Source organism: Thunnus maccoyii, chromosome 14 (genome assembly GCF_910596095.1).
Source record: "Thunnus maccoyii chromosome 14, fThuMac1.1, whole genome shotgun sequence".
Lineage (NCBI taxonomy): Eukaryota > Metazoa > Chordata > Actinopteri > Scombriformes > Scombridae > Thunnus > Thunnus maccoyii.
Genome location: NC_056546.1, coordinates 30911071 through 30933407, shown reverse-complemented (window position 1 = coordinate 30933407; position 22337 = coordinate 30911071). Strand labels below are relative to the sequence as shown.

Here is a 22337-nt window from a genome sequence, read left to right as displayed (position 1 = left end):
GGCTCGGTGCTCCGGTTGGATCCACATGGCTAACGTTAGCTGGGAAGCTAGCTGGCTGTGCTTCCCTGCGGTCATGCTGCGGCTAACGCTCCGCTAGCCTCTCAGCTAACGTTAGCCCCGGTTCTCCATATGGATCCAACCGGAGACCTGGTTTGTTATTCAACTTTAAGTGAGAAGAAGCACCGGGTGTGATGGGCAGCTTGAGTGAAGTGGAGCCTGCGGAGGAAGCACCGGGACCGTCGGCGTGAAACAGTCTGCGGAGGAGCTGCTATGTTTGGCTGCACAGATAGGAAACACTTCGGCTGCTAGGATGTACCACTCTGCTTGGGGGAAAAAAAAAACTTCTTCTTTTTGGTTTATAATGTCGATTGGCAACCAGCGTATTAGATACATTACTGCCACCTTCTGCTCTGGAGTGTGGACCAGAGATTAAACACATTAATCCTGTCTGTGTAATAAACTCAAAGAAAACTACTTCTCCACCCACTTCACAGATTCATTAAAGCTTTAATGCTGAGCTCCTGAACTCAAGTCTTCCTAAGTTCTTCCTTCATATATTGTCTTTCTTGATCATACTTAGTACAATCTATGCTTGAATGCATAATAGTCTCCTCAGCCAGCTGGAAAAAAATATGTGCTTATATCGGTATCGGCATCGGCAATCAGCCACAATGAGTTGGAAATAACGGCAAAAAAATCCAATACCGTGCATCCCTAAATAAAAACAGTGGTCACTTATATCATAACAGAACACATCAGACTGGTACATATTGGGGGAGTTTGTGAAGATAACATCAATCAATGTGGACTTTTCAGGGTCTGATTGAGATTTAGGGAGTCAAATTGCTGTAGTATTTTGTCAGGTACTTGTGATAAGTGCACATGTCCCAGTTTAGGTCACCAAAAGGACAAGCTCTGATCTGGTAAAGGGGACCAGGGCGCTGCCTATGTCTGCTAGGGTACAAGCAGGTGCTGATGGGGGGCAATAACAACCAGCTACTAACAGTGAGTAGCAATTTGATAACTTGAACCGAACTGAACAGAAGGATTGCTCGAATAGTCAAGAAAGAACCAAGGAAAACTTCAATACAGATCCAAGCTGATCTTCAAGTTCAAGGTACAATGGTTTCAAGTTGCACCATCCTTCGCTGAATGAAAACGGGCTCCATGGTAGAAGACCATGGTGGTGTCTCAGTGTGTTCACCTGGTCGTCGTTTTAGCTGACATGAGTGGACATAGCAATTTGGGAAATGATAGTTACAGTAACTTTCACATGACAGGATTTTCTCTCATGTAGAGTTGACTTAAAGGTGTGTTCATTGTTACATGCAGGTCACACATACTCCTCCGGCCCTGTCGCTGACATCAGAGTGAACAAACAGAACTTTGAGGATGCCTTCAAGAAAATTCATCCATCTGTGTCCAAAAAGGTAAGAAAGTGTAAATAGTACAGGGATATCTTTTTTGCTCTGTGTGACGTGTAAAATCTAAATGACTGTTTGACAATAAGGAAAATATAGAAAGTACATATTTGTGAACTGTTTCTTCTACCCTAAAATTATCTTGGTGTACACAATTCTGTTTGCCTCTTGGCTTCTTGATAGTCAGACTGAAATATTTTGTTTCACTTTGTCTCACAGATGTGAGCCATCTGAAACTAGGCTAGCTCTGGGTTCAATAAGTTAGGAAGTATCAGTGCAGCATGGTAGCAGCTGGGCTATGTAGTTCATTCCCTGAAGTTAAGTCAATGCATTCATTCCATCTGTCTTCCCTCCGCTGTCTCTGTCCCTCCACGCTGTATACAGTGTTTCAAGATCCTGCCCATTCATTGCAATAAAAGTTCCTACCAGGCTAAGACACTGAAAAAAAGTTCTTCAAGCTTCTGCATTTTTGGGTCCACAGTATATACACATACTGCACCAGACTTCTTCTCAGGCTGAGCCAACTGCCTGCCCACACACACAAATGACATGAAAATAAGATACTGACCGGGCTCTTGTTTTTTAAGTTAATACTGGACCTAATGGTTGAAATTGTGATGATACAGGTTATGTATTTGTATCGTGCATATAATTTTCCTCTGTTTGTTAATGTTAATGTTACTGCTATGGAGCCACTGTTCTAAAATAGGCGTTTGGTGTACACATGCTGCTGTGTAAGTTGTCACGTCATGGACCACTGAAATGGGCAGACAAGGTTTAGAAAATGTCTTTCATTTTAAACTGAGAAGTGTAGACAGCTCTTAATGTGTTATCTGTGACATCCCTTAATGTGTTTTACTGGACACCAGATAGTTTGTGTTTGATTCATTTTGTCACAATGGTTCTTAGTTTTATGGAGTGAAGTAATTGAAAGGCACAAAATGGTAATTCAAGGGAACATTAATTAGAAACCCTTGTGCACAAATGATCAAAGCATTTTCCAATATCATAATTTCAGTACACCAAAATGACACTTTTTCTCAAATACCTTTGAAAAAATTAACGTTTTTCTACATAACCATTTTTTTTATTTAACAAAAGAAGATAAAGTTGTCAAATGTTAAATTTTTAAACATAAACCGCAAACTATTTATACATTGTCTAAATAAAACAGTCTCAAACTGGAAAAAAAACCATTTAAAATCAGGATCCGATATGATGCCAGATTTTGGTACTTGACAGGTTTTGACACTGCAGACACATTTCAGTCAATACCTAAAAACTATCGAGGTTCAATATCCAGCTCTAAACTTAATTGTATTTTCACTGCTTGATTCTCCTGTCAGACCCCATGAATCATGGAACTATTTCTGTATTGAACAGTTGTGTGTATATTTTGTTGTACAGGAACACCTAACAGAATAATGTAGTTCTTTATCATATCTTCATTATGTGAAGCTCTGCACTCTATCTATCAGCTCACTGCCTTATAACCTCACTGCTATCAAGTAGCCAGAAGAACCAGTCCCACTCCAAACACTGCAACATTAAATTGAAGGCTACAGAATTCCCTCATACTGTCAGAAAATAATCACTGAAGCATTTCAGAAATAATACTTCAACATCAGCAACAAATATGAGTCGACTGTTAATACAGTGTGTCAGATAGAGACGTATTTGCTTCCTTGCATGCAGCACTCAGTTGTGAGAGAGAGGCAGGGATGAAATCCTTCTTTAGATCCTTTTGAAGCTGCTTAGGATCAACATGTATCTCTGTGAAAACCACAAACGTGTGCAGTGACTCTGCCTCTGTGTGCCTGTGCAGGACCAGAAGATGTATGAGCAGCTCAGAGAATCCCTCAACAGATGAGAGAAGACCAGAACTGCAGAACTCACCAGCAACGGATCAACCTCTCCGCTGACTTTAGTCTCCACGAGAACAATAGTCAATAATTACACGTTGAATAATTATACTGATTCCTGTTTTTATAATAAATTGTTTGTAGAAATCTGTGTCATTGTTGTAATGATGGAGTATTTATCAAACACACTAATCAGCTACTGTTCTGATATCAGGGCTTTCTCTGACCGCAGCTCAGTGAACTTCTCCATTCAACCACTGTTTGACTGTATTCACTTTAACAGCAGAATATGCAAACTTTCAAAATATCAGAATATTTAAGTCAATTTAAGAAACCAGTCAATGTAACAGCTATATCTGAGACTTGGCTCAGCTCTGAGAAGGGTGTGGACTTTGAGTTGAATGGATACGAACTGATTTCTATGAATCGATAACGATATTGTTAGCAAGTATAAGAATAACACATCTAGTGACTGGGATGAAAATGATATGACAATAATCAATAACGTCATTGATGGTATTGTAAACCAAACTTCGTAACTTGTCCTCTCAAATCCAATTTGCAAAACAAAATGAAAATTGCAAAACTACTATTATATAATCTATATCCTTGCTGACGTGCTGCCTGAAGGATATTGTGTCATTTCCGGTTGCCGATTGTGTTTACAGATAACATTTTTGCTGCCCTCAACTCAGTTAATTTTGCTATATTCCTCATTACTGTGGACAAATACCCGCTGTGTATTTAAACTTACACTAGTTCTGCTCAAGCACTCTTAGCTGTCTCATACTTTTTGCGACTTTTCTCGCTAATCCCACAGTTGTTAGTTATTTTAGCTCAGCCGTTAGTTTAGCAGCTAACTTAAGCTAGGCAGCTTCTCTCTCTCCCTCTCGCTCTCCTGCACGCTCTTGTTCAGTGTGTCATATGACATATGGGGTACGTGTAATAAATATAGTTTATTTGCAGTGTTGGAGGCGAGGCTCAGTGAGTTTAAAGCGCGGCACCGCATCATGGAAAACCAATCATCAGCTTATGTAGTTAGCCATCCCCCAGTAGCCGATGCGGGCCGATTTACGCCTGGGACACACAGCCTGCGTGAGCCTGAGGAGTGCGTGTGCATCGCTGAGCTGCTGCGTCTTGCACGCTTGCAGCGTCCACACAGATAGGGTTGCTGCTGCGGCGCTTATGCTGCCAGCTCTATCTTTCTACATAGGGTTTGGTTTTGATAATGGCCATCAATAATTGCATGTTTCATATAATTTAATTATAAATTCCATTTAGATTTAGTTTAGTCAGAAAACGATTAAGAAGCATGTGCTCAATGGTTAGAAATAAATAAACTATGTGAGGTGAAAGCGGCTTTCTTTCTGATGGGCATGGTGGGATTTGGTTGGGGATACCTCTGTCAGCCACATACACTCCTCAAAAAGGACGTGTTTTTTAATTTTTTATTTTATTTTATCACGGAAAGCGACATGAGTCGAGAAAAGAAGCTCCGTGTGTCACCGACTCTCCGCACTGGAGTTCCCCGCCAGAGAGGCTTCCTGCCCCGGCGTGCACCGCGCAGGCTGACCCATAGTGGTGACACTTCATGTCTGTGACATATTCTACAGATATAGACATTGAAACTATAGTGAAAGGTGTAATGTTGCTGGTATGATGTCATATGACTGTCAACATAGTTTTCCCTGTCTATTTCTGCTGAGAACCGAAGAAAATAGGCATATTGATATCATAATAGAACGATGGATACCATACACTTCCTTCAGTTTCAACTTAATGCAGAGAAAATTTAGTTTTTTCAAAAAAAGGTGGAAGGCTACCAATATTTTCGGCCACGTCTGTAACAGAGAGGATGAGCTGGTGGATACTGGACAGACATTTCAAGAGAGGTGGACAACTACATCTTTTTCAATGGCCTTTAATATGGCTGCTTCCTGTCTCTGGCTATGAAGAAGAAGCTGTCATTCCCTAGAAATATAATCTCAAACAGACAACATTGTTGAATTTAACAGGCAGAGCAGGATGGATGAGAGGAGGGGGAATGAAGACTTGTTCAGAGTGTGCATAGTTAAACATTTAATCGAGGAAAAAAGTACAATTGTGAAATTCTAATGGGAAAATAGTGAGTCTTTTTAATTCACTTATTTTATTGGCTTTAATATAGTCAAAATTAACTGTATGGAAAAAGTGGAATCAGCCAGTTCAATACCAACCGTAACTCGGTTGCTAAATCATGACAGACAGAGTACATGACCTCAGTTGTAGCTACAGTCCCTCCTGTACAACCTTAAGCCAGAGAACATGAACAAAAAAACAATGATTTTAACTTTAAACACTTTCAATCATTGGCATACAGATTTTCATCAAGTGAATGAATTCATAAAATTTAAATTAAGACCACAGACGTGGAATTGAGACCAAAGCTCAGAGGCACGAGTGACACTTTCATCTCACATACAACTCAAACTGACTCGATTGTATGGAAGCAGGACAACAGGTTGTAGAATGTTGTGGTAAAATGAAGTGTTAAAAAGCACAGCAGTTGAGAAAAAAATGGTCATAGGCTAGAAAAGGTTAGCTTCTACATTTGACATATAAAGCAACCCCATAAAGCCGCCCCATAAACTTAATACATGTGATATCAAACAGATCAGCTCACACATGACAGCAATATGTTGCAACAACCTATTAAAACGGAGGGGTCTAAATGAGGAGTGGATTCACTCAGAGTTCAACTTTGGTCCACGATATAAAATACACACACACACACACGCACACACACACACAGACACAGACACAGTGATGCGCTCGACAAATAACACAGCTGCTTTTATGTTGTTGACCTCCAGTTGTATACAATTAATCTCTGTGGCAGAATATAAACTGCAACACTGACCACCTTTGACATGGTTTGTACTCAGTCATCAAACAAGAGTAGGTGGTGCAACAGCTTTTTAGTGTACCAATGTTGATGGCTAATGTTCAGAGCTGGTTGCACAAAAATATCTTAAGACTATAGTTAGGTCAGTCTTGTATTTGTTCACACTAACGTGAATTAAAACAGTTAAAAGATCCCCTCCACTCATAATGTTGCAAAAACTTGAAGCCTCCAGTAAACACTTAGAGTGGACTAAACAAGGAAGTAGGAGACATCTTCTATCGTACAGTTAAACTTCTGAAATGAACAATATCTGTATATTCATAGATTCTGGAATTTTTAATGAGGGAGAGGGAGTAGATATTAATTTAGGGATTTTAACATGGTAATTATACTTTTTTTGTGGAAAAAACATATCAGACACACATTATTGTTTTTTAAATGTCTGGAGGGGATTAAATACAAATAAAGACTAACCAATTTAAGCTGCTGACAAGTAGAGGACACATGGGCTGTTTCCTAAGACCCTCTGCTCACACATCCAGTACATATTAGCATAGCGGCTAGAACGGCAGTGGACCGTCTCTCACAGTGGCAACAGAGCTGGAATGTCTTGAAGCCACATTCAGTGGACATCAGCGGTTACTTTTAAAGACAATCATAAACCAAATTATAGGGCAACTTTAAATTTAAAAAAGGCAGGAGATCACCACAATGATGACTATTCATGCCAAGGGGGCCATGAATGCTTGTACCAAATTTCATGGCAATCCAACCAGTCTTATTTCATTCAGCAAATTAGATGTCTATCTTAAATTAAACTATCTGTTTGATCTAAGCAAATCTTTGTGCAACCAGTCTTTGGCGCTGTCTATAGGTGCTAACAAACTCTTATGTTCCAAACTAATATCACTTGTCTTGGCCATGAGTTACAAATAAATGTGTGAGCAGTTGTTTTTATGACCTGGATCCATTTCCTCTTGTTGTGGAGGAAAAGTACTCCAAACACGTGCACCATCTCCACCCTTATTTCAGATGTTGAATGTATTAATATGCAGAAGCTGTTAGTCTATAGGATGGTGCGGCAGGCTGCTGTCATGGTGGATGCTGCAGCTTTGTTCCAGAGAAGCTTTCAGTGAAGTTACTCCTGTTTGACGTCTCCCTTCAGCTTCCTCTTGACTCGAGAATACGGGCTGAGTGCATCATCCATGATGAAATCGTACAGAACCTTCACCCATGATGTGTACTGAGGCAGGTCATCATAATACTCTGCTGCTATTTTCTTCACCTACAAACCAAGAGGAAACAGATGAATAAACACCGTGGAATGCTGCCTTTAGATTACATTTTTGAACTTTCACTTTTGTCTACACAGAAGTGAAACTGTTGGGTTGGGTGCTGCTGATAAGATTAACTGTGAGTGGACAGAACTGATAAAGCCTGCAGGCAGCAGACATGTCATAAAGAAATCTAACTTTGTAATGCTTAAACCCCTGACAAAACCCTATGTCAAGTCTGTCATTTCCTAATCATTTCCATGAAGTGTAAAGAAAAGGACTCTGAAAATTGAAAATGCAAAAATGTGAAATGTGCCAGTAGGTAAGTATACAAATCAACATGCTGTTAATGGAGAATAAAATGTCCAATAATAAATCAATAATGGATGAATATTTAGTTGGGTTTAAAAGGAGATGTTCTTTCAAAGAAATTCCAATTCTTTCAATAATTTGAACCAAAAGACAGTTCTTTCCAAGAAATGATAGGCCATTTGAGCTGCAGTATCTGGGTTAGACCCTTTTTACAGCACTGGATGATGTCTTTACAGCTCTTCTATCTATCTAGTTATATATGCAGTAATTGTTGTTTTATAGTCCATCTTATCGTTACTGCTGCAGATTTTAGTTGATTTTTCTGCTCTTATTATACAAGACTGGTGTCTGGCAAATGTGACAAACAAATTATATAAAGGTCCAAAAACTTTTTAGCCATGATACTGGATGAAGATTTATTTTACTGAATGGAATCTATGTAATAGAACCAAATCTTTTCTAATCTATGTACAGTAACAGTCAAAAATTTAAACACACCTTCCTATTACCTTGAATGACAAAGTGTGCCCAAACTCTTGACTGGTACTGTAGGTAAGGAAATAAACATACACACAATTTGCATTTACCATGCTAACTAAGAATGCATGATATATCGCTGGCCGATATGTTATTGGCTTGTAAGAATTAAAACTAAATTATTGTTATTGTTCTGATAATGGACTTTCATCCAATAATTATATCTAAAAATACAGAGCCTTGGCTGCTGACAAGAGAATAAAACAGACTTTAGATATTTTACTTGAGTAGACTATGACTGCTCACTTACTGGCAGATAAAAGTGCAACAATATCTGCCAGTAAGTGAGACAATGCGAGCAATTGATCAAACAACTGTTGAACAAACAGAGCATAAACTTGCAGACATGTGACCGCTCCCCCCACATTCAACTATGTGTCCCCTCTCATCCACAGCCACTATGAGTAGTATTATTGGTTATCATATTGGTATTGGCCACATCAAACAGATAATTATGAGATATCATTATCGGTGCTGAAATTCCATATCGGTGCATCTCTAATGCAAACTTTAGTATGAATACTGTAGTATGTTAACATGCATACAGTTAGCATTTTAAAATTCTAACTGTTTACATGTTAAGTCTATAATATATTAGCATAATAACATTAGCATACAGTACAGCAGAGTCTGGGGAGAACTGTATTCTGTAACTTCCTGGTAAGCTTGAAAGTGACCTGTGCTGAGTTTCAAATGAATACTGATCATGTCAGGCTGTGAGCTGGTACTAGCTACTGTAACAGTTTCATCATTTACTTATATGTGCTTTGCACTTCCTGGTTAGATGCTAAAGTGCATTTCGCTGTACTGGTACTCTGTGTAATGGCAAAATGAGTCTAATCTAATAATCAGGGAGAGTACCTTTACAGTCCTGATACACATTTATTAAAAAAAACCTGACTGTAAGAACAAAGTATTGTTCACAACTCTTTACAACATTATCTACAAATTTTTTTAAAAAAGAAGGGCCATGATAAATACGTTATTTTTGCACGCATTATGTGAAATCTTGACCTAATTATCTCATTATCTTTAGATAACAAATGTTACACATCGGATTTTTAAAACTGAACTATTCTCACAAGTTACTGATTGAATTTGTGTTATCTCAATATCTAACACTTTCTGGTTATAACAACCCTTTGTCACAGAGCGAGGATAAACTACAAGCACACACACAGATTTGTATTCACCCAAATTATTTCCTCCTTTCTAACATCATGGAAATGCAGCTGACAGTGTGGTTTGATTGAAAAGTGTGCCCCCTGTGGGTAACACTGATCTCCATCTCCAGATGTACTAACCATGGGCAGCCTGCGTCCTGGGATGCTGGGGAAGTCATGGTGCTCGTTGTGGTAGCCCACATTGAAGGTGAGCAAGTTGAGGGAGCCATAGTAGGAGTAGGTCTCATGGCCCTTGAGGAACATGTAGTGCTCAGCTATGAAGTGGCCAGAAATGGGGTGCAGTCCCATCCCCAGCATGGAGCCAGCCAGCATGTAGACCACAGGCTTAGCCCCCCACAGCCAATACAGCAGAATGTCAAAGGTGAGCTGGAAGGCCACATTGGTCACCTCCAACTGAGTGATGGGTTTGGGGTTGATGCAGAGAGGCCGGATGGCATAGAACAGAGGCTGCAGAATAATCCAGATGAATTTGCGGAAGCGTGTGCAGAAGAACCAGCCTTCAAACTCAGTGGGGATGTCTACATCTACACCGTCTCCGCCCAGGTAGCGGTGATGGTCCAGGTGATACCGTTTGAAGGAGGCTGAGTAGGGCAGACCGATGGGCAGGTTGGCAAACATGGCAAAGTAGCGGTTCCACATGGCCTTGTTGTTTCCAAAGGCCGTGTTGTGGGAAATCTCGTGAATAGCGAGGGTCATTGAGTGGTTGATACAGCTGCCGAAGGCATAAGTCCAAAACAAAACCCATTTCCAGTCCAAGTCTTTGACCAGGTAGAAAGCTAAAAACTGTATAGCCACCATCATGCACACAATCCATTTCAGCCTTGGGTCAGGACCCATCAACGACTTGATTTCTGGGTATTTTGCTGCAAGAGAAAAACAAGAGAATCAAATTAAATGAATGTACTGAAAATAAAACTTTGTATTTGATTTACATGACATGACCAAACATTTAAATGAAGGAATTCAACTTATGTTTCCACTCAAAACTACTTATACTTTGTCAAAAAGCCTCAAAAAGATCAAGGAAAAGTTTGGTACATCTGCATTATTTAGATTAATAGAAGAAAAAGTAGCAGACTGGACACAAATGTGACCGAGTCAACTACTGATTGTTAACTTGTAAAATGTATTTTACAATTCCGCTATTCTTTGATTAGTAAATGGACTGTACTTGTATAGCGCCTTTCTAGTCTTCCGACCACTCAAAGCGCTTTTTACACTACAAATCACATTCACACATTCATACGCTGAATGGGTACAGGGGCTACCATGCAAGGTCCCAACCTGCCCATCAGAGGAAGCTAACCATTCACACACATTCATACACTGATGGTGCAGCCATCAGGAGCAATTTGGGGTTAAGTATCTTGCCCAAGGACTGGAGGAGCCGGGAATCGAACCGCCGATCTTCTGATTAGTGGACGACCCGCTCTACTTCCTGAGCCACAGCCGCCCGTAAGAAGGCAGCAGCAAAAGAAATCACGTACAGTACATGCCAAGGCAAAAAGAACTGTACACAAGTACCCTGCATAACCACATTGTGATGTACAAGCACTTCGGGTGAACATAAGGTTATACTTCACTTCACACTAGGAGTGTCTGTGTGTGCAGTCACTAACAGCTTTGAAGAATAGGGGTCCATATGTAGGACATACCAAAAATTCGTAAGAATCTTTACAGAATGTCACACCGTAAAGCGAAACTATTTAACTTTGAAATGTAAAAAAAAGTAATATCTTAATCATAAATACAAAAGTTATCATACCAATAATTAGTTAAAAATAATGTACCAAACTGGCCATTTCATCCATTTTTGCCACTAAATCCCACTTTTTCGAAAGTTGTCAGGTACGACCATGTCTTCCATCATATCTGTGTGCAGCAAGGTGTAAACAAAGGTCCTGATGTAAAAAGTAGTGAGTGGCGGTAGCAAGTAACTCCATCGATTACCAGCCACCACAAAACACATTGTGGAAGCTGACACGACTCAGAAATTGGTAGTAAACAGCTGACTTAAGTCTAACTTAAATTAAAATGTTTTTTCCTGCTACAGCATACTGCACATATCTGTTCTATTAGATAAGGAACCTGTGTTCTTCTAACTTAGATTTTTTGTTTCATGATGGCACCACCTATTTTATATTAATTTGATGGTTCTCCAACACAGATGAAGACCTTGTTTTCATACATACATCAAATCTTTACACAAAGTGGTGACATCAGTGTCCTGTCACAGGCAGACAGTCTTACTGGCTATATTTACCGTCCATCTCTATTCTTATTTCAGTTTGAATAAAACCTGTAAAACCTATAAAACCTGTAGTGATTACAGAGGAAATCTGTATATAGCTTTTCATTATGTAGTCAATGTGTTCCACCTCTTTTTATGTGACTATTTATCTACACATCAATCAACATTCAAATACCAATGTACCAGTATTTCCATGTGCGTTCCTCTGCCAGAACGTTTACAAATGTCTATGTCTAAGACAAAGACTGAAAGGTATTGTGAGGCCCCAGCTAGACTTGAATTAATGTTAAGTCATGTCAAGCTGTGCTAACTGTGGTTTGCAGTGCAAACAGCCAGGTGTTGATAAGGCAATTGATGTGTTTAAGAACTTGCTGAACATGACCACTTTTTTGACCTTTACACTGAACTAAAGTTAATCTATCATCAAGTCAGCTGTAGGAGGGAGAGGGCAGCACAAGGAAGGTTCATTTTGAAACTCCTTCATTTAAAAGTAAACTGCTGAACAACTTCCTAACTGCCCATCAGTTGATTCCCAGTAGGAGCCAATATGGCATAGACACTTGAATGGAACAAATCCTGCACATCCTGATACTACTGTTTATGTTTTATCATACCAATAATTGCATGTGAAAATAAAGCAGCACTGTTTTAGTTGTATTTCCAGCAATAAAACTGATCTAGAAATAGAGGATGAACACTTATTGTTTTCTATCTGCTGCTTTTGTTTAACATGTAGGGTAAGGTCTCTTTAGTCTGTACATCAGTTATAATAAAACAGCACAATGTCACTATAAATACTCTATATATAATTACATACTGTAACTGAATATAGTATTTTATTTATTACTGTTTTTTAATCAATACTAGATCTCAATTTTCTTCTTTCATGCTTCAGTACTCCTTTTTCATCACCTCAAAGCCCTATCCCTGACCCCCCCACGGCAAACTTCTACAACATATTTTTACACTGACCGTGGATTCAGTCCAGTGACTTCACTGTCCAACTGCTCAAACCTGTACTGACTTAGTTAAAGCATAACAATAAAAGGCCAGATATAATACAGTGAAACATCATGGTGAATAGTGATTAAAATTGATGTCCATAATAAAAACCCAAGTCACACAAGTTTACCTGCTCAGCCATTTAAACTTCCTTTGCTTTTAAGAGATGTAAAGTTGGCCTCCAGGCTACATGTATGTGTTTTATTTGCATAACAACAGGGAGGGTACTGCAGAAAGACAAGTCTCAGCAAACACCACATTCTGAGTCATCACCACAATGCGCCGCTGCCTCCCCCCTTACAAAGCTGAGCTGGGCCTCAGGCATGTGACTGTCCATAGCAAAGCTCTTTGCAAGGCAATAACAATGCCTCAATACACCTCTGAGAGGGTCAAAAACTGCAGGAAGACAGATACACAGAAACTCATAACTCCAACATGAGCAGAAATTACAAACTAAGATAGAGTTAGAGCCTTATAAAAACACCTATTGTTCATGTTGTTGAGTTTGTATTGTCTTTCAAGTCAACCATTAAGAAATACTGCTGTTTAAAGTAAACCTTTACTTTACAAAGTATTAAGTTCTCTACAAAAGCCATAGGTTTATCAAAATAAGCACAATCTGTGTTTAATGTTGTTAAAACACCAATAGCCATACAAAAATTACATAATTACACCCCTATTTTTATACAAAAATTCACATAAGAATTGTGATTCTTATCTCCTATGATTCTGAATTGATTCACAGATTTCAAAATTTGATTTTTCTATGTCGTTAATAACATTATATGGACAGAACAAAAAAGGTGTACCTCTACTGAGAGGGCAGTCTACAGCGCCCACATGCTAGAATTTTTTGCAGTTCACAGTTTTTCCCCTATATTCATTCTGCAGTGGCGAATTATGAGTGCCACCGCTAAAATTTCACACAATCATTAATATCAACGGGCTACTAATGATTTTCACTCGCACACTGTGCGAGCACGATAACACCCTATGTTATCATGGAATTGTTTTGAGTCATGGAATAGTGCCAGAGCATGCCCTCTCCTTGTTCTTCAAAGGAGATCTGTGTGAAAGATGATGTTAAAAGAGTAGCGTAGCTCTTTGAAGGAATAGGGCAGAGCATAATGTGTGTGTAGCAAGTGTGTGGTTAACCAAGAGAGCGAGTGGCAGAAAAGTGACGGTGAATGCGAGGAGCAGAGGAAAAGGTTAGTAGTAAGTTGTCAATCTGACAGTAGCTAAATGTACAGTACAGACTACAGTGTGTCAGTTAATAAATGCTGAAGCTTCTCAAAACCAAAAAAAGTCTCGTCTGTTGTTTCCCCAACTGCTGGAAAAGCGAAGGGGGTTAGCTCCAAAGTTAGCAATCTCAGCCGCTTCTTAACAGAGAAGTGCTGAACTGCGGAGTCTCTCCTGAGTTATGTTGTCGCACCAAAGCAGTCAACCTAGGGGAGACACTGCATTCATCTTAAAAAAAAGGCAGCATTTGGGCTGAATGAATATGTTGTACCCCATCACACACAGACTGTTGGTGGAGCACCAAACTCCAGCACTAACAATTAAGACCAGCTGACCAACTCACACTGCAACACTTAACAAAACTTACACTAACTCTGCTAGGGAAAAGAAAAGAACTCTTTCCACAATCTGTACAGCATTTGTATAATGATGGCTTTCTCCGGTAATAATGGCACAGCAGAGAGGCTGCTCTACACTGCCTCTTATTCCATTACACACACACACACCTACTTCTCTTTTTACAACTAACATTGAACCAGTGATGTTGGTCAGCAAATGTCACTTGGATTTCATTATTCTCTTACAGGCAGAAGACTGGAGGATGCTTCCAAATGAATGCAGTCTACTTTTCTGGATCAAAAAGCTACTCTTACACACTTTTCTCTGCTGTTTTCCTGTTGGTCAGACAGTGACCTTCATCAAGATCACTTAACTGCCAGTGACATTGACATGGGTAAATGATTTGGCACACAATCATCTGGAGTAAGATTCTAAATATAGTGCTCCCTTTTAGAGCCCTGCACGGGTTAGGGATGTAACAGGACAGAGTGCACAGTGAACTCAGCAGCCACACATTTCTCTGTTCTCTATTTCTCTGTTTAGCGTCTTCAGGTTAGACCAACCCATTGTTGCTAACTTTGGAGCTAACCCCCTTCACATTTCCAGCACTTGAGGGAACAACAGACGTGACTTTTTAGCATTTCTTAACTGACACACTGTAGTCTGTACTGTACATTTACTGCCAGACTGACAACTTACTGCTAACCTCTGCTCCGCTCGCATCCACCGTCACTTCTCTGCCGCTTGCTCTTTCCCACTCACTACGCAAACATATTACACAATGCCGTATTCCTTAACGGAGTTGCGCTACCAATAGTTTCCCAGGCAACAACACAGAGGTTGACTCACGTACCTAACAGCGCTGCACAGAGACTCCCAAAAGCTATTGATGGGCAGGGGTTCTTGTTGTGATAATTATAGGAGAAACACTGATTCAGTAAACGTTCAGTATGTTCAGTAAATGCTCAGTAAACATTGGGTACAGTTAGAACCAGCAGTCTCCATTAGGTAAGACGAGTTCAAAGTTGTGAAAACAACGGAGGTGTTTTGAATACACCCCCGTTTCACAGGCAATTTGTTAGTCTGTCCCTCCCACCACAGGAAATAACCCCTACCAAATAAACAAAATCTTGATATTGATATAAAATCTTGATTATTTATGAACAAGTTTACAAGAATCTGGCCAAGTATTTGTTGATTTGTTGACAAATTACAGGGGTGACACAATTCAAAAAGTTTGGAGGTTTCATACCCAGCTCTAAATAATTTGAATAAATTTCCTGCTCTTCAGATACTATGTCTGCTACCTCTGTGGAAAGGCAGTCACAGCAACCTAACTAATCTGTAGCGTAGCAGTGCCTGAGAATCTCCTGATACTGCTGCATTCCATCTGTACTAACATGAATAATTCAAGCTAGGAGACAGCCCTGCTGTCAATGAGTATCTTTATCCATGGCTCTGTTCTCAACACAATGGCAGTACTTTGTGTTGACCAATTAACTTGAGTGTCTCTTATGTTCACAGTGAAAATACATGATAGATACAAAGCCTGTACCGAAAACATATCAATCCTTGATCATCCAAAACTGAGCCCTGGTCAGCAGGCCACCTGATTTTCATAAAAGGGCACTTTGACAAACAGAAGGCCTTTTGTGTTTGCCGCAATAAAACGGAACATCCAACAGGATCAGAATCATTCGTCACAGAGCCCCAAGTCAGATTGTCAGTGTCTCAGTTCAATCATCAAATTTCAAATTTTTCCATTCCTTCTTTATGTTCATACAACATTAACAATAACGGCTTACAGCGAGCAGCATGCACTCACCATGTGTTGTAGGGTTTAGGATACAAAGTTATTTTTTATTCTATTCTAAAAAGTAAATGTGAGGGTTTTTTTTCATTTTCCTTCATGCCAGGCAGCTGGTGGCATTCCAGCAATGCTTGACACCGACAATCCATCACAATAAGTGAGTCAAAGTTTTGTTTATGTTGCATGTATAGTAACGCAACTGACACAGGGACTGTTTGGAACTCTCAATTGTTGGTGTCTTTTTCTCAACACCTATGGTACACTTTGGGAAATATCACATCTAATTTGTTATAACAACGCATCTGCAGCGTGGCAGGAAATCTTTCTCACTGTCAAGTGAGACAGACAAGCTGTGTTTAAAGTAGTTAGGTAGAGAAAGGGTTTAGATTCAGCTGGGTGTCTTGCATTCTCAAGTTTGTTCAGTTATCAGACTTCACTACCATTCCCCTCTCATGATAATGAAAGAGATCATGTGATAAAAGTTCCATGAATAAAAAGTCATGACCTCTTGAACCCTCTCTGGTGAGGACTTTTTAGTGGAGTCTAGTGGACATTCCAAGGTGTCCAAAGATACCAAAGATGTTTGGCTGAATTTTACATAAAGCAGTATAAATTTTAGGGCTGCGACTAACAATTCTTTTCGTTTTCTTTTCATAATTCTTATCAATAAATTTGCTGTTTATTTTCTTCAATAAATGGTTTGGTCTACAATAGCGCTGATTGATTTTGAAAAATATCTATTTGCAATCATTTTGACTGATAATTCAATTGCGATATGATTTGCAATATTAGAGGGAATGATCATTTTTACATCATTCTCATTTTCATTGAAATACATATAAATATGATTATGATGTGATTTTTGTGGGGATCTGTACCAAACAAAGATGTTTTCTTAAGTCTGTTGATTATGATGTGTAGACATCTCCAGGATGACGATATCTAATTTAGAATGGTATTTTGACACATTTTGCCTCTCACTAAAATTGCACTTCCTGTGAATTTGAAAATTGCAGTAGACCATATTGTGATTGATAAAATTTTGATTAATTGATCAGCCCTAGTCTACAAAACATCAATAAACAGTAAAAAAAAAAAATGCTCATCACAATTTGCTACAGACCCAGGAAATGTCAATCTAAAACCCTAAACTATTTAATTTTCAATAATGTAAGATTAAGAAAAACAGAACATTTTCACATTTAAGAGTTACTTTTAATCAGTCATTTTGAGTTGGCAATCACTGACTCAATTAATTTGAATTCGTGTAACAATGAAGTATTGGAAAAAGCAGGTCCAGAACATACTGTATCTGGAATACTCTCATACAGTCTTAGTTCAATTACACCCTACTTCTGTGTTGTGCATGACAGAAACATTTTTACACTGTTTGTTCACAATACATACCTTGCTAAGCTTGCTCATGTAAATATACATATTTAAATTAATTGTTTATATAGCTTTAGTATGAATTGCAGGTTTCGCAAAAAGAATTTGGTCATTTTCTCCTCGTGTTCATTTAACGCTGGCTACTTTGAATATATCTTAAAAGCCGACAAAACACCTTCTAAGGGACACAAATTCAACATATGGCATAAAGGTCTAAGACTTTGGTTGGTCCTCGGTTAATGTGTGTCCTGTGGTAGTGTCTAAACCGTTAGTACAACTTTCCTGTGAGAAGCTCAACAGTGAATTATGTCATCTCAGGGAGTGGCGTAATGACTACTGTTGTTCTACATTGCTAACGTTTATATGTTACATTAAGCTAACTAGCTTCAACTAGCTTGTACATTAAATTTCTTTGTAACAAATCTAGATCTTTATAACACCTACGGTGATGGGTGTCAGCCATTAAGGACTATTCACTAACTACCGTTCAACCTAATCTATGTCAGTTAGCTAGCACTTGTGGCAAATATACCGACGGACATGGAACCGTTAGCTTACGTTAGCAAACCGAGTCAGCTGCACTGGTACGTTAGTATTGATGTGCAATTACACGTTTAACAAGTCACCAAAATAGCCACCCAGCTGAGTTAACATGGCTACATCCAAGTTAAGATGACTATAGGTTTATCCAAAACTTGCTAACGGATAAGCTAGCTCACCCAGGATCTCTTTTCTCCTGTCGGCATGCGGCTGGTCCGTATACACCCACTCGTAGTCCTCACGGGCGACCCGGTTCCCCATCTTTTTGGTTAATGTTTTAAACAAGTTTCTTGAACAAACAATTATCAAAAAATCCCAAGGGCGATTTAAAAAACTTCTCGGTTTCTTCCCCTCTCCTCTATGGTTCCCCCCTCCTTTCTTCAGTCTATCGACCCGCCCGGCTGACCTGCCCGAACATCAGTCAGCTCTGCCCATTCTGCAGCTCCTCCCCCAGCAGGCCTCGCACTACATAACGTGTTGCCTTTTTAAAATTAGGCTTATAAAACTCTTACTGTCTGTTGTGCTTACTGATTTCCATCCTCGTTGTATTATTTTGCTATTTGCTATTGCAGTTACCACCTACCACTGCTCCAAACCAGGTCCAATTCCTCTGAACAGAATAAGAGCTTTATTGAAGTTCTGCTTTTAATGGCAATAAAGAAATTCAGTTTCAGCTTATAGTGCTATTTTTTCTGTGTCTTCCTCAAAAACCTAAAAACTACTTAACTTGGAGTGGAAATATCACAATGAAAATGAAATACAATGTCTGTTTAATTTACATTTTTACTCGAAATGAAAGTGTTTAGTGTTAGATGAATACATGATATTGTTAAAACTCTGGTACAACAGGGCCATAGCCAGGGTTTTTGAAATACTGGGAGTCCAACCCCCCCCCCCCCCCCCCCCCCATGCAACCTCGCCCACCTAACAAAATTCACTAGTCATCAAAAAGCGTGTGAGATGTTCTGATTTTATTATCACTGTTTCAATTGTATTTTCTGTAAATCTTATTTCCCTGCATGGTGGTCTGATGATGATATAATACTCATGGAGAAATATTAAATCCCTGTATTATATTTTCATCAAAGGATGGGTTCACAATTTTTCAAATCTGTCTTAAAACAACAGTCAGGTGCCCACAGGAGCATTGAAAAAGGTTTTTCAACAGGGAAACACTGTCCAAGGAAACACAAAGAAGGAATTTGATGCTAAAAAGACTGTAAATGTGGCAGATAACCACTTGATATGACTAACTCAGACTGTTGAAGCCTCTTATAAGCTTCAGATTAACTTTTAAATGCATTTTTGCAAACATGAGTGTGTAAACACACTGTGGAGTTTGGCCCCCATCACTTACGTTGAAAGCAAATTTGAAGGGGATCTTTTAATAGTCAGTAGGAGCAAGAGGAATAATTACAGCCAGGAAAACCTCTTTCACTATTCATATGGGCACCTGACTGTTGTTTTAAGACAGACTTGAAACGTATCCATTAAATGTGTTTTCTAGAAGCACTCACAATTTAAATATATTTTAAAAACATGAATCTGCCATCAAACCCACCATATAGCAACAGAATGTGAAGTCCTTCTCAGGCCGTAAATTCACAAATGTTCAGAAACAATACAGAGGATGTGACTTTGGTGTCTACGTGGTAGTTACAGGCATGGGTATAGGAATATTTAACTTCTGCTGCTGAGTTAACCTACACCATTTCCTTTTTGGGAATTAAGGAATTCAACTAATTTCCCCATGTAAACCTTAAAAGCACAGTGTCAATTCCTAAACATAATTTCTAAATGCATTTCAAAAGTGACAGTGACACTAATATACATGTTTTGTAATACACTGCAGCTGCAACAGTGTCAGTCACAAGCCCCCATAGCCAAGTGACAGTGATACGCAACAGCCTGAGAATATTCCTCACCAACAACACCAGAGCTGTATGTTCAACAAAGGAGTACTGTCCCTTCAAATAAAGCCCAGAGGGATCTCATCAAGCCTAACTGACACGACTGGGAGAGTGTAAGCGTGTGGAAAGCAAACACAGTTACCATCAAAGGAATTCACAGTGTTATTTTCCACGCAGTAATTCATAATCTTCACACCTCTTGAAGTAACATCCTGTGGTATTGAAGGGGTCCCACAAGATGTTGGTAAGTAGGTCCATTGGACTTATGTCAGCACTATAACCTGATGTCATAATCATATTTATAGGCTATTTATACACTACAAAGTCTCAAAAAGTTGTGAAGAACCACAGAGCAAAAATCATCATTAAGGGGGAGCATAATTCTATCACTGTCAGAATACAACTTCAACACCTTACATTACCCTACTCCTGTCCGACTAGTAGCTTTTCACATATTATGTAACAGCAGCATCCCTGGTTTGATTCCAGCTGATGTGTTGCATGTGATGCCCATCACTCTCCACTTACCTATTTCCTGTTTGTGGTTCAAAGGGGTCTTCAGATATTTGGATTTTTTAAAATGAGAACATCATTTGAAGAAGTACAACAAAAATCTGATTTTTTAAAGATCTTGCGTATGTCTGTAAACATATGGCCGTATCAATATGTTTATGTAGGATTAGCATACTACGCTAACAGTCCGTCAGCTGTGTGACTATATCTGTGCCATGGCGTCTTTCAGAGCACACAAACACCGTAAACACTTGTCACCTGCCCTGCACGGTGCTGTTAAACTGGAAACACCGCGGGCTACACCTTTTTGTTACAGCCTATGGGCTAAACACAGCTCAGCACGATTATGCTAACAATGCTAGCCATGCTAATGCTGCGCATAGGAAATTGCCACTGATTTAAATGTGTTATTTTTATATGTATAAACTTTATTTTGAACCTTTATTTTGGTATTTGGAGTGAAAAGGCACGAGACCACCTGGGGGTATATAAGGTATGAGCCTGCCGCATTCTTCAGTTGGCAGTTACGTACAAACAGTGAAGCCAGGGAAGATCAGCCGACTCCAACTGTTTTGATTTGCTCTTTCAGATGGGTAAATATCATGTAAGCGTGTAAACAGTTTTTCGGTTTTTCTATTTATTGTTCCGTTTTTATTGTTGTTTGTATTGTTATTGTACTGTTTTATTTATTGTGGCGTGTAGTTTGTAGGTTATCAGTGGTATTTGCACTAGCTTGCCGGTTACGATTATGGTTATCTTTAAATTAAACTTGTCAGAACGCCAAAGGGAATCAGGTGTAAAGTTTGTCTGACTCCACTGATACGTATGTATGTGTAAGATTTAATGTTATAGTGTTTTGTTGTTTATATTTTCTTTGTTTTGTTCGTTTTCTTCTAACAGTTAATAACGTTTATTTTCAGTATTTTTGTAACGGTTGGTAACGTCTATTTTCAGTTGATAACGTTTATTTTCAGTTCCAATTTATAACGGTTAATAACTTTTTTGCAGTTTGTTTGTAACAGTTGTAGAATGTAGACAGTTAACTGTCTACATTGGCTCTAATTAGAGCCAGAGCCCGAACAGCTGATTAGCAGCGCTGTTGTTTGCCGTTGCCAAGGCAACCAGGCAGCTCACGGGTTGTAGGTTGTAATACGTCACATGTAGATAGAGAGGATGGATGAGAGATATATCGTTAATGTAGCTGTTGTTTGACTGAAGTTATGAAGGAATGAGATAATTGCATTTACAAAAACAATAGGTCCTCGTACTTTCAGTGCCAGGGACTGTTGGGGTCCTGGAACTTTCATACTCGGGCCCTAATAATCTCTAAAAAAAAACAACTGGTTCCTCGCACTTTCAGTCACTACAACATATGGTCAATTCAGAAGTCCGTTGCTATATATTTTTCAAAATATGAAAAATCGATTAACATCTATATCTCCACAAGTATTCATTCATATGCTACCAGAACTGACACAGACATTCTATGGATACTAGATATCAAGCGTTTCAAATGTTGTTTCGATTGGTCAAACAGTGAGTCTGCAGTGATATTTAATATCTTGCTGTAATTTGTACTGTATGTACTAGGTGTGCCTGAATACAAATGTTATTCAGCAAAGCACAAATAGTGGGTTTATTACGAATATTTGTTTCATACAAATATTTTCAAAATGATTTGTTTTCAGGAAGAAAAAAAAAAAAGTCAAATACCAGTGCGCAGGTCGGTTACATCACTATCTCAGTCTCTGTCCTTGGCTCCGTTGTTACGTCTATTAGCAGGTTTCAACAAGGGGAGTCACATCCAACTGCTGATGGATATTTCCTTATTTGGACATCACTCCTGGATTTGGGGGTGTTACAGAGATAA

The 22337-nt window shown here is 39.0% G+C and overlaps 2 protein-coding genes across 3 annotated transcripts in view; one reads left to right on the top strand and one right to left on the bottom strand.

The window, feature by feature from the left end:
- The window catches only part of nvl (nuclear VCP like), a 34569-nt gene extending 31135 nt beyond the window's left edge, over nt 1-3434 (top strand). For both annotated transcript variants that reach the window (XM_042433609.1, XM_042433607.1), the window contains exons 23-24: nt 1333-1430; nt 3247-3434. In XM_042433609.1, coding sequence (XP_042289543.1) covers nt 1333-1430; nt 3247-3291 — 143 coding nt within the window. In that variant the 3' untranslated portion in view covers nt 3292-3434. The remainder of the gene's footprint in view (nt 1-1332; nt 1431-3246) is intronic.
- Nucleotides 3435-6560: 3126 nt separating this feature from the next.
- degs1 (delta(4)-desaturase, sphingolipid 1) lies at nt 6561-18459 on the bottom strand. The gene is made up of 3 exons (XM_042432597.1): nt 18224-18459; nt 9595-10337; nt 6561-7452 (listed from the first exon to the last, which is right to left on the bottom strand). The coding sequence occupies exons 1-3, from the start codon at nt 18303-18305 to the stop codon at nt 7306-7308; spliced, it is 972 nt and encodes a 323-aa protein (XP_042288531.1). The 5' UTR covers nt 18306-18459; the 3' UTR covers nt 6561-7305.
- Nucleotides 18460-22337: the final 3878 nt, after the last annotated feature.

Excerpts from the sequence above, each read along its gene's own strand:
- degs1 (XM_042432597.1), bottom strand. The coding sequence starts at position 18,305 with ATGGGGAACCGGGTCGCCCGTGAGGACTACGAGTGGGTGTATACGGAC. Across the intron at positions 10,338-18,223 it reads CAGGAGAAAAGAGATCCTGG|CAAAATACCCAGAAATCAAG; the intron begins GTGAGCTAGCTT and ends TTTCTCTTGCAG. Across the intron at positions 7,453-9,594 it reads CAGGACGCAGGCTGCCCATG|GTGAAGAAAATAGCAGCAGA; the intron begins GTTAGTACATCT and ends CTTGGTTTGTAG.